Source organism: Taudactylus pleione, unplaced genomic scaffold (genome assembly GCF_031769625.1).
Source record: "Taudactylus pleione unplaced genomic scaffold, aTauple2 ptg000665l, whole genome shotgun sequence".
Classification (NCBI taxonomy): domain Eukaryota; kingdom Metazoa; phylum Chordata; class Amphibia; order Anura; family Myobatrachidae; genus Taudactylus; species Taudactylus pleione.
In genome coordinates, this window is record NW_028285067.1 from 1,010,707 (window position 1) to 1,023,393 (window position 12,687).

The 12,687-nt window shown below is 45.2% G+C and overlaps 1 protein-coding gene across 6 annotated transcripts in view; it reads right to left on the reverse strand.

The window, feature by feature from the left end:
* Positions 1-11,075: 11,075 nt before the first annotated feature.
* Positions 11,076-12,687, reverse strand: part of FGD1 (FYVE, RhoGEF and PH domain containing 1) — a 197,243-nt gene continuing 195,631 nt past the window's right edge. For all 6 annotated transcript variants that reach the window (XM_088455695.1, XM_088455694.1, XM_088455693.1 and 3 more), the window contains 3 exons: positions 12,467-12,625; positions 11,994-12,137; positions 11,076-11,869 (listed from right to left, as the gene is read on the reverse strand). In XM_088455695.1, coding sequence (XP_088311821.1) covers positions 11,603-11,869; positions 11,994-12,137; positions 12,467-12,625 — 570 coding nt within the window. In that variant the 3' untranslated portion in view covers positions 11,076-11,602. The remainder of the gene's footprint in view (positions 11,870-11,993; positions 12,138-12,466; positions 12,626-12,687) is intronic.

Consider the following 12,687-nt stretch of genomic DNA (forward strand, 5'->3'; position numbering starts at 1 on the left):
TCAATCTATCATAATTATACACTCTACCAGAATAGGTGCTGTAAGTTAGATTTTCAGTGGTAAAGGCTGGGGTTGTGCATGGAGCACAGACCTGTGTCAGCTGCTGTTTATCTTACAGTACTTAAATGTCAATTTAAGAGAGATGGTGGTTTTGCATTTTAACTATTTCAAAAGTAGTCATGTGACCTCACTGCATCTAAGGTTATATTGTATTGCAGGAGACTATTACACGTCTCATATCCCTTTTTTTTTTGCAAGAAATTTGTAAAAATTGTATATTGTGGTTCTGATAAATCTCTTTCTCCGATTGCATTGCGGACACTGCTTACCATTTGGTATAGACCAGGCGTTTAGCACTTTAAATAATTTGCTAAATGTTCAACTCCTTTCTATACAGGCATCCTCCCTGCAGGAAACTTCACTTATTTTTCACCAAAATGAGAATGAGAATACCTACTAAAACCTAACCCTCCTAACAATAATAACAGGAGCGTAATACGAGGGCAAACAGTGTTTCCTCAATGCAATGGGAGAGTAGAATGCAACTTTGTACAAAAGTCCCATTGTATCTTTTTTAAATCACCCAATTGGGTGGGGGGGGCACTGTATGCCAAGTAGATGTCCAAAAGATACCCATATGGGTAGGTATGTCCAAAGTAACACACAGAACAGAGAATAACCTGGTAACATACTGGCCCAGGACACACCTTTAAGTGAACATAAACGGGGCACCCAGACCCTAATGCAAGTCTGTTGAAAGGTAGAATAAATCAATTTAGCTGTAAAAATCTCTGCTAGAGGTTGATCTCCCCATGGACATCGTAACTTGCCCAATGAGCATAAGACAACTGAATTGCATGAGGCCTTTACACATGGCTGTGGTTCCTGACCAAATTTGAGAAAAGATCCCAAACTGAAAAGATCTCTCTTCCACCGCAGATTGGCCGATATCCTAAAATCTCATCACCCAAAGGTGAAAGAAGGCTTCCTGGGGAAGAACAGAGTCCCCTATTGCTTGGATGATCATCCTAGCCCACTCTGAGTCTCGTGGGTCTAAAAGATGCTGCAGCTGGCTCTCCAAAGTGCCATCCAGAGCGCAAGAGAGGCCTAAGATCACTAAAGATGACACTAGCCCTAGACCAGCATCCATAAACGCATTGACATATTGTTCTGATGCCTCCTGGATTTATACTACTGAAGTCTGAGAAGAACTGGGCTTTCCTTCATGCCAGCATTCCAGTGCGGAACTAAACCACTATCCAAACGCCTAACTGACTATATACCCGGCTTAGACACAGCCATGAGGTCAATGCCATCTCCTGGCTGCTACATTAATGGCTGGAATAGTGGTACTGAAAACACACATGCTATAGGAGCGTCAACCCTAAGGGGAGATTCCCATAAGCCGCATCCTCACTCAAGAAGATACACGACATGCAAACGGGATGCAGTCAAGAGTACGACATTAACACTGTCATCAGGCAACATGTTGACATTCTCAGAATTTTGACATTAGGGTAGGCACTAGGGCACAGGTTCTCAAACTCGGTCCTCAGGCCTCCAAGCAGTGCATGTTTTGCAGGTCTCCTCACATAATTACTAGTGAAACTGTTCGCTGCACCTGTGGATCTTTTAAAACGTGTCAGTGAGTAATGAATACACCTGTGCAGCTGCGGGGTGACCTGCAAAAAGTGAACTGTGTGGGGTCCTAAGGACAGAGTTTGAGAACCACTGCTCTAGGGGGATGTGTCATTCCACAGCAGCTGCAGTAACACAAGTTGCCTTGCCTTTACCTTGGCAAACAAGGTGAAAAACAGCTGCAGCACACAATCCAAAAAGTATAATTGGTCTGTAAAACATATAGAAAACCTCCAGCATCTGGCGGCACTATACCGCCCGAAAAGCACTACCAAACAATGTAATACTGAAGATGGGATGTATAGGGAGGAACAGTTCTCTAAACCAGTGGTTCTCAAACTCGGTCCTCAGGACCCCACACAGTTCACTTTTTGCAGGTCACCCAGCAGGTGCACAGGTGTATTCATTACTCACTGACATTTTAAAAGATCTACAGGTGCAGCTAATTATATCACTAGTAATTATGTGAGGAGACCTGCAAAACATGCACTGCTTGGGGTCCTGAGGACCGAGTTTGAGAACCTGTTCTCTAGACCAGTGGTAGCCAACCTCGGTCCTCAAGAGTTACCAACAGTTCACATTTTCCAGACCACCTAGCTGGTGCACAGGTGTAGTCATTACTAACACATTTGAAAAGATCCACAGGTGGAGCTAATTATTACACTTGTGATTCTGTGAGGAGACATGGAAAACATGCACTGTTGGTAGCTCGAGGACCAGGGTTGGCTACCCCTGCTCTAGACCTTTAAGCCTGTCTGTGCTGGCTGAGTACCCTGTGTAAGGAAGCTTAGTTACCCTTTCCAGGGCCCAACACGAAGGGGAAGATTTGTCAGCCCTTCTAAAGGGGACAAGTGGAAGTGTTTCCCATAGCAACCAATCAGATTATAGCTACCATTTATCCTAGTACACTCTATAAAATGATAGCTAGAATCTTATTTGTTATATGGGAAACAGCTCCGCTTGTCTTCTTTAGAAGGTTTGGATGAATCTCCCTGCAAATATGTCACCAGTGCATAGTGGGAGCTAGGGCCGTGCAGTCAGGGGAGACAGAGCCTCCCCTGTTTTCCTGAGATTTGATATGAAAATAATTAGAACTTATAAACATCTTTGTTTATTGTAATCATTTTTATAGTTCACACTCACCAGTTTTGTGGAGCTCCCTGGGACTGCAGGAAGATGAGGCAGCAGCAGCAGCTCAGCCTCGCTTCTGTATAGTCAGACACTGCTTGCAGAGCTGGGGATGGAGGCCACACCACAGGCAGTAAGCTGCACAGAAAGAGAGCTAATAGAGGCATGCCTCTGAGTATAGGGGGTGTGCTTTGAGCACTGATGGACACCTTGGGTATGTCATGTGACCAAGAAGTGCCAAGAGGAGACCCAGTGAACACTGAAGCTTAGTGTAGCGAGGGGAGAGTTAGAGTCGGAGGTGAAACAGGCTCCCAGCACTCAGGCCAATCTCCACGTTTGCCTACCCAACCATTGACCTCACTGTGCACCAGTGGCAGATGCCTCCTGAACCCTAGATGCTACATAACCAATTAAGTGCAGGCTCCGGTCTAGGGTTTGTCAACAATCTTGGTCCCATCCCCTCTTCTGGCATGAGGCCCAATTCTGCAGCACCCAAAGGTGTAAAGCAGTGCAGGAGCCCCAGTCACTACCAGAAGTGTTCAGTTTCCTCCTTGGTACCACAAGCAATCCTAGATGCCTGTCTATTCTGGTGGGCTTTCCCGAGTCAGGAAGCCTACCAAGAAGAATGGGATGTAGAGGCCAAAGGATGACCAGTGCCTAGCAGGGGCTGCCTTGCTAAAGCTGCAGTCTGTCCAGCCCATAATATATGCTGCCCTGGGAGGCACTCTAAAAACACCTGAAGTTCCTGGCCACGAGGGGGCATAGAGGGGGATGAGTTAAACATCTTGGACATTAGTGCCAAACTCCTGGTCTCGGCCACCCATACCTCATGTTGTGCAGCGTCAACCCAATTGATTTGAGAAATACAGTTTGTACAGATGTGTCTTCACACACCTAGCGCCAATATACGGCATAAGACGTCCGGTGCAGCGGACACTTCGCATCTTATTCGCCTCGCAGGCACAGCTGCTTCCATACAGGAATTGGCTTTAAAATTGCAGAAAGTCGCAGATGAAGCACCAGGGAACTTGGGGTGAGAAAAAAGCTGCGGCAGCTGCATTATAGCAGATTCATACTCATTCGCACGGATATACAAATGAAATTGATCAGTGTAATCTAGCAATGTAATTTTGTCGCTTCCAGATGTTTTATTTATGCAAATAAAACGCAGAATGGAGTGAGAAAGTCTCAGCGCAACTGCGTTGCCCGGGACCTGGGAAGGGCTGTTTGATGCGACTGAAGCCACCGTGTATTAGGACACATCTGTACATATGGAGTAGAGAGAGTTCTATTTATGATTTCCAATATATATATTATTCACAAACATATGTTTTAAAGTCTGGCCTTCTAAAAGGGTCACAGAAGAGGGTGCTTTGAGCATTATACTGAAATGTGTTCACCAATTTGCAGAGGAATTTTTATTCATTATTGTGCCCCAATTGGAGGTATATGTGCATTTCTCTAGTCTTCGATTTCCATTAACCACCGTGCAGATCAGCTCCCTCCTCTCCATGGCTGTAAGCCTGGCACACACAGCGTTGTCTGTGGTAAGGTCGGGCTCCTTGGGGCATTTGCTGGCGTACAACACACCTTGCAGCATCCTGTGCGTCATTCATTACAGAGGACAGTTAACTCTGTTTGACATAAGCTCTCTGCGGTGTTCAGCAAGAGGATAAACGCAGCTCAGTCTTATCGTACCGCGGGTGCTGATGCAGCACTCTGTGTACTAAGCTTAATGTTCAGACTGTCGGTACAGTGTATTTAAGCTTGTACAGCAGATAGTCTATGACTGAATGGTGATGTTTTCTCCGCTGGGAACCAGCCTGACCAGACGATCATCAATAATGGATTTAACCGCAGTCTGGACCACGCGCCACGTAACGTTAGTGGTTACATTTAAAGGTGCAGCTCATATTATTGTCAGAATACTAGTATAATGCAATGATGCCAGCAGACATGGTTGGTGGAAATATGCTGCTTGCAGCCTAGGCCTACACTGGAACACACATTTGGTAATTCTGCATGTATTCTGGTTTGATACTTTGCATTCACAAACATCTACAGAAGCAGTGAGCTAAAGTTTTTTTTAGTTTTTGTGAACTAAGGCATTATACATACATCCGCCATTGCCTCCCATGTCCTAAATGTCACTTTCTGCCAATCCTTTCAGGAAAGATTCATGCATCCTTCCTTTAGATTACTCAGAGATATGTAAACCTGCTGTTTGTCTCCTTACCAAATTCCTATGTTGCATCCAGATCCGCCTTATTAATGTAGCTTTCACAACACTTAGGGGTCTATTTACTAAGCAGTGTTAGGAGACAGAGTGAAAAGTGATAAGGTGCCAGCCAATCAGCTTCCAACTGTCATCTCACAGGCTGTGTTTGCAAAATGACAGTTGGGAGCTGATTGGCTGGCACCTTATCACTCTGTCTCCTCAACACTCCTTAGTAAATAGACCCCTTAGTGAGTAATGCCTGACAGATGACATCCAGCCAGCATGCTTTCCCTGCCTGTAACCCACATATTCAGCCTGTGCAGAATGCTGACTCGAGGCTCCTGCTTAACTGGGAAGCATCTCCTATGCTACTTGTCAGACACTCTCTGACCACCCCAGTGATGCCACATTTTTGTTATACAGTATTTGCAGATTAGGCTGCGGTGGGTTTCATTTTGTTCAGGTATTTATGTGGAATATTTTTTGCCACTACAAAATGTTGTTTGAAGAAGAATGTCACCCAGGTCTTAAAATATTGCCAGTTGACACCATGTATGTGATGCCACCTAGTGGTCAGATGTGGCTCTCCAGAGCCTTTTAGTGGCCCAACCTGATGTCTCAAATGCAGTGGCGTAACGGTTAGGTCTAGACTATACAAGGCTGATGGACCTGTGACGTCACACACATGTGACCCGGCCTAAAAGGGGGAGGGGCGGGGATGCTAACAGGGGACCAAAAGTGTCCCTCACGGGCTCGCCACGCTTCGGGCACAAATATTTATTCCCCCTCTATGCCCTAGTCACTGGCGGCGATGCGTGTGTTAAACAGCAGCCAATAAGAGTCAGATAGACTCTCATTGACTGCTGCAGCTACCATTGCAAGAGCCGGGCTTCCGTCCGGCTCCTGCAGTGGGTAATGGGACAGACGTCATGACGTCTCTCCCATAATGCTGAGCGCGCCAGCCGGGGAGGAGCGGCGGGCGCGGTGTCGCGGTCCTGAGCAGCAGCGTGGATTCAGGTAAGTATATTTTTAGATATATTTTTTTTAAACCTGTCCGCACTACTGGGGGCACAACAGGGGAGGGGGGTGGGTACTACTGGGGGCACCATTATTGGGTGGACCTCTACTGGGAGGGGGGGAAACTACCACTGGGGGCATTATAAAAGGGGCCTACTACTAGAGGCACTGCACTGGGGGCACCACAACTGGGGGCAATAATAGGAAGGGCCACCACAGGGGGCACTGGATAGGGGGGATCACTACTGGGTGTCTGCATAAGGGGGACCACTAAACTGCATGGGGGGGGGGGGGGACTACTGCTGGGGGCACTATATAAAGGGCATTGCATGGGGGGGGAACTACAACTGGGGGCACTATATAAAGGGCACTGCATAAGGGGATACCCGCTACTGGGCGCACTGCATTGTGGGGACTGCTACTGGGGGCACTGCATAAGGGGGAACACTACATGGGGCACTGCATTTGGGGGGGCCACTACTGGGGCTACTGAGTAAGGGGAACTAATTGGGGGCTGTATAAGAGGGACCACTACTGGGGATACTGTATAAGGGGCACTACTATGGGGGGGGGGGGGTCCCTTTTCAAACTTGCCCTGGGCTCCAAATACCCTAGTTACACCACTGCTCAAATGGTCTGGAATTCTAGATATGAGCCGGCCTCCTTTAGCCAGGTAGAAGTGTTGTCAAAGCCCCTCCCCTTTGAACTTAACATTCGCATAAACAAGCTGCCAGAGTAAATAATTAAGTTATTGGTATACGGAGTGCACAGCCTAGCCATCCCCACCGCCCGAGTGGACTGAGGAGGGAGAAAATTTATTACTCTCTAGGCTTGTAATAGCTTAGAGCAGTGGTTCTCAAACTCGGTCCTCAGGACCCCACACAGGTCATGTTTTGCAGGTCTCCTGGCAGGAGCACAGGTGTAATCATTACTCACTGACACATTTTAAAAGATCCACAGATGTAGCTAATTATTTCACCTGTAATTCTGTGAGACCTGCAAAACATGCACCGTGTGGGGTCCCGAGGACCGAGTTTGAGAACATGTGGCCTAGAGTTAATATAAGCATCAGCTGTTTTGCACATATAATACAAGTAATGACAACATTCAGCTCATCAGTCGCCTGTCTACATGTCCTATGATTCTAAGCTATCGGTAACCAGGTGATGCGCGTACATAAAAAGCACTCAGGTAGACCGGTTGCAATAAACAGACTGTATTGAACAAACAGAACATACCTCTAGCACCTAGTGGGGTGAGGCGTTTAATACGTTTAAAACATCCCTAGTGGCCTGCCACCAATGCCATTCCTCCACCCAACAAGTCACAGAAACCGGAAGGAGAGAAGTGTCGTCTTGCTGATACTGGCAGCACATCTGTGCTCAAGACACAGTACAAGGGGGATATTCACAGGACAGCAAAAGCATATAAAATACATACAGACTAACTGTATTGTAAAGACATACTGGAGAAAACACCCTAGCTCAGTGGCTTTCATCTCCAAGCCTGAACTACACCCAACATGTCATGTTTTAAGGATTTATGACTGTAGAAATAGAATTCATAATTACTGACCCAGCAAATTAGATTAACTCGCTTGTGAGTAGTGAAAGAAATCCAGAAAACATGACCTGTCAAGGATACCAGATGAAAACCACTGCCCTAACTGAATGTTATGCATTTGCTGCAAAATAAGCCATTTTCACCCGTGGATTATGCCGACCTGTTTGACGTCTTAGTTCCAGCAATAATTACACAAGTCTAATATAATGTATTCTGCCAAAATTATTTGATTATTAAAACCTGTAGGATTTGGCACAATTTACAGGTGAAAATGTTGTTACTTGGCACTAGTCACTCGGCAAATCTAGCTCTACTAGCACAATTGTAATTGATTTCAGGAATTTACGGGACAGTGTTCCAAATTCAGGAATACGCTTTGATAAGTACCACGATTTTGATTCCAACTCTCGATTTAGATTAATTATGGACTCTACTTCTCCAGATTTGCACAATTATCATTGATCGGAAAATGTTTTACACAGTGATCACTAGTAACATTCACAGGAAGAAGCTGAGGTTATCGATACTATTTTCTAACTCCTTCTATAGTATTCCTCATAGCATAACAATTTTTCAATTAGTGGTTCCCAAAGTGGGCGGTGCAGCCCCATTTGGGGTAGGCGAGTTCAACTAGGGGTCGGAATGGATTTAAATAATGTTTAAATTTATATACGGTTTTGTGTTATCTTCCTCAATGGGTCAGGGAGCTGGGAATGAGTTCATGGAACCAAGGAGGCAGTGTCTCAAAAAGTGTAGGAGCCACTGTCTTATCGGCTTCAGCTATGGGTACAGATGGGTACCTGTAATAGTCTTAGTGATATTCCAAGTAAATTCTGAACTTTGTTTTCTGACTTGTGTGCTGGGTCCCTAATACCCCGATGTAAGCGTAATAACAGGTGCTAGAAAACTTTTTTTATTCCTTCTGATTTTTGATTGCAACTACTAAGGGGTGAATATTTTAAAATACAGCCTTTATAGAATGACCTAGTTTTTATGATGCTGCTGCCATCTTCCATAAATGTTTCTTCCCCTACACTGTAGTTCCTTTATCAGGAGCTGGTGGCGTCTGAATGACAATGGACATATAACCTCATTAGGGGAGTGTAAGAACGGAACACATGAAAGAGCAGACAAGGACGTAGCCGACTGTCCTTCTAGCCTGTACAAAGTGATAAAATAAAGCTATATCTAGTCTATGCATAGCCCTGTGCATAACATAACTAAGCTAATCATTATTTGGTGTTACGATCCCTCTAGTGTGGCCCGCAGGTAACATGAATTGCATGCGATGTAGTTATCAGACAGACGCATGGCATGCCGCCGGTCTGAATCCCAACACTGAAAGTCCCACATGAGACTTAAGATAGGCGTCGAAATACTGATGTCTATCGTAATCCCAACGCCGGAATCCAGAAGGACGGCAGCCCGAATGAGGTAGGTCCGGGGCGCCCTTAGCGTTAGCTGAGGAGGAGGGGATGTCAGGTCTAGGCAGAGTAGCGGGGTTAAGGTTTTTTTGGGGGGGGGGGGAGGGGGGGTTTAGAAACTAAGGGTGGAGGGTTAGCTTTAGGCACAAAGGGGCAGACTTAGGTTTAGGCACTAATGGGAAGGGTTAGGGGGAAAAAGGGGAAGGGTGAGTATACTTACTCGACCCTGCCGGGATACCAACCATCAGGATACCGCTGTTGGTATGATGACAGGAGACATCCCGACAGCCGGCATTACATACCCATTCCGAAGTGCCCCATTCAACTACTTTACTAACTTAAGGTCAGGGAATTAAATTCTCCAGAGTGAAGAGAAATGAAAGCAGACATCGGTCATAATGCAGACCTGGGGTGTAAATGGGGATGTACAGTCCTGGTATTATTTTCCAGTATATAAGTGTTCCTATTTGTCAGACAACCAGTAAGAACAATGAAATGAACTTAAGTCTGTTACAGGTACATACAGATAACGGAACTTAGAAAGCAGATAGGAAAAGGTTTTCGGTCACCGCTGCCATACTTGTTATGCGGAATACTATAATAAAAGTTAGGAAAGAGTGAAATGCAGGCTTCAAGTTTGTGATCATGGAGGAAGCATCTGCACCCAAGACACCAAAGGGGATATTTACTAAAGTGAGAGTTTTTAGAAGGGAGTTTTAAAAGTGATGTTGCCCATAGCAACCAATCAGATTCTACTTAACATTTAACTAGCACCTTCTAGAAGATAATAGCTAGAATCTGATTGGTTGCTATGGGCAACATCGCTTTTAAAACTCACTTATAAAAACTTTTACTTCAGTAAATTTACCCCTAAGGGGTATATTTACTAAAGTGCAGATTTTTAGAAATAGCGTTGTTGTCCATATCAGCCAATCAGATTCTACTTATTTAGATGATAGTTGGAATCTGATTGGTTGAAATGGGCAACAACTCCACTTCTAAAAACTTGCACTTTAATAAATATATAACCCTAATGGTGCATACACACGGTCAGATTTTTCTTCAGATCTGAACAATAACGATTTAAAAAATCGTTCAAGCGTTCATATCTGAAGGAAAATCTGACATGCCTGAACGATGGATGATGAAAGATGCGCGTTCCCGATGGTCAGATAACGATATCTGACATCTGATGTGTTTGCAGTCAGACTTGGACGATTCCATTCATTTTAATGCAGTTAAAAATCGTTCAAATCATTGGTAAAATCATTCATCTGACAGATCTGACAAATCTGACCGTGTGTATGCTCCATAAGAGTTGGAATCTTTAGTCATTTACAATGGAAGGGACAGGAAAATACTCTCTCTCCATCTTGTTGGCTCGCTGAGAGCAATGTCAAATCTCCTATACACTCGTCCAATTTTGAAACTTTGGGTTGTAAAAATGTATTTACAAAGTCCTTTATGTTACATTGGATTCTATATTAGGTGAAGTGTCCCTTCATTTTGCAGAGGCTGATTTCTGCTCCATCCTATATGATCTGCTTTTACAGAATAGCATTAGTATGTGCGTACACCATACTTATTATTCCAAAGTCTGACTCAGATGCACTTATTCGCTGATTTGGGAAAAGATGCCCTAACCTCCATAAAACTTTAGATCAGGGGTGTTCAACGTGTAGCCCTCCAGCTGCTGTGGAACACATCCCAGCATGCCCTACCAGAGTTCTATCATGCCCCAATAGCAAAACTATGGCGGGGCATGCTGTGATGCGTAGTTCCACAGCAGCTGGAGGGCCGCATGTGGGATACCCCCTGCTCTAGATTGATTGGGTGCCACAGAAGGACTGATTTGTCATTGTCGCTTTGGCCCTGTACTAAGGTGTGATGTGTGTAAACTAGCCTAGGATAGTGGTGTACAGAGCAGAGCTAGTTGCGATCACTTTGATGGCACTGTACATGTCTTCCTATGGTTTATGGTACTTAACTCCCAGAGACTGGGTGATTTCACACTGCTCCTATCTCTCTCCCTTTCCTGATACAGAGGACCTCACGCGCTAAAAGGCTACTCTGGGACACATGAGCACTGATTTTTGGAATGATGGTAAAAACTTTAAAAGGGAACACAGGGTCCCAGAACAAGCAAAGTAACAACTTAAAAAAGTGTTGCTAAATATTATTAAAATAATTATAATACATAACAGATTTAAAAAAAAAAGAGAAAGTGCCGGTGATGGGTTTGAGTAAAGAATTAGTTCAAGAGCATGGAAGCATCTGTTGACCTGGGAAGGAAGCGTTAATGGGTCAATCCAGCCATCCGACTTCTTCCTATGTGAGTGATGATGGGTCAGTCCAGCCCCATCCCATTTCAGCTTTCCCAGAGGCAATTCCATTCTGCACAGGTCCTCTGGGTTTGCAGTTCAGCTCTATTCTTTCAGGTCTCTCGCAGAACATGGAAGTACTATGGGTGAGTCCAGCCCTCCCCATGTGGAGCTGTGACAAGCAAGCCCAGCTCCACATTCACAATAGTCCCCTGTTTGAAGATGAAATGGATTAGTCCAAGCTCTACCCCTTTTTTCGGTATCTCCAAGAGGGAAGTGTAGTGTCTCAATCCTCAAGTGTCCCCTAGGGTTTCCCCAGTCCCCTCAGTCTCTTCCTCGGTCTCCGGGATTAAGTGTTTGGAATTGTAATCTTCCCCTCGGCCAGCTCGGGACAGTGCTTTCACCCAGCGGCGTTGCAGTTCCTCGGTTTCGGGGCTGAAGTAAAAGCTGAGCTGGCTCTGGCTGATCTTGAAAACGTGTTTGCGATCTGAGCGCTCACACAGTTCTGTTGGGGTCACCTCAAAGCCGATCAGGGGGATGCTCCGCTGAGCTTTCACATCCTGGGACAGAGGGGAGAGAGTAAGTTACATATACGTGAATCCTCCACCAGATCCTTTACCCACGCTAGAGCTTTGCTTCCTGCCATGCACCACTAATATCCTGCAACGCCCATGATGAACTTACCTGGGGAGCGCCATATATGTACAGTACCAGCGGCTCATTCTGAGGGATGACAAACCAGCCTTTGTGCCAGCTCTTGGCTCCCTTCTCCATATAATACACGTAACTGCACAATACGCTGTGCTCTGCCACCACCGAAGCCTGTTTCTGTAGGGGGAAGGAAGATGCTCTAAATAAGCGTGGGATGTGACATTCATTAAAAATTAGAAGCCAATGAGAAATTCAAATACCAAGCTACTCGAATGAACCTGATCATGGAAGATACATTGGAAAAACAATGATCTCTGATGATGACCTACTGATGTCAATGGCCAAATACTCACTGTAAAGCGCTGCGGAATATGTGTGCGCTATATAAATAACTGGTAATAATAATCTCCCATAAATAACACAGACTAGAATTGATGTCACAAGCGCAGCACAAAGATCAGATCACATTGTGTCAGCATGAGGCAGGATGTAAAGACAGTGTTTACCTCTAGGATAGATTTCCTACGCTGGGGTGTGTGAGAGTTGTAACCCGGGCTGGTTATAGAACCATGTAGAGCACTGTAACAGTCCACACACACTCGATTTGTCCGGTTGTTGTCATAGACCAGCCTGGCACGAAACTCTGAGCACTTTCCACAAACCACCTATAGTAATGAGACACACAGCTGGTAATTAACACCGGCTGAGATGGCAGTACTGGGAAACA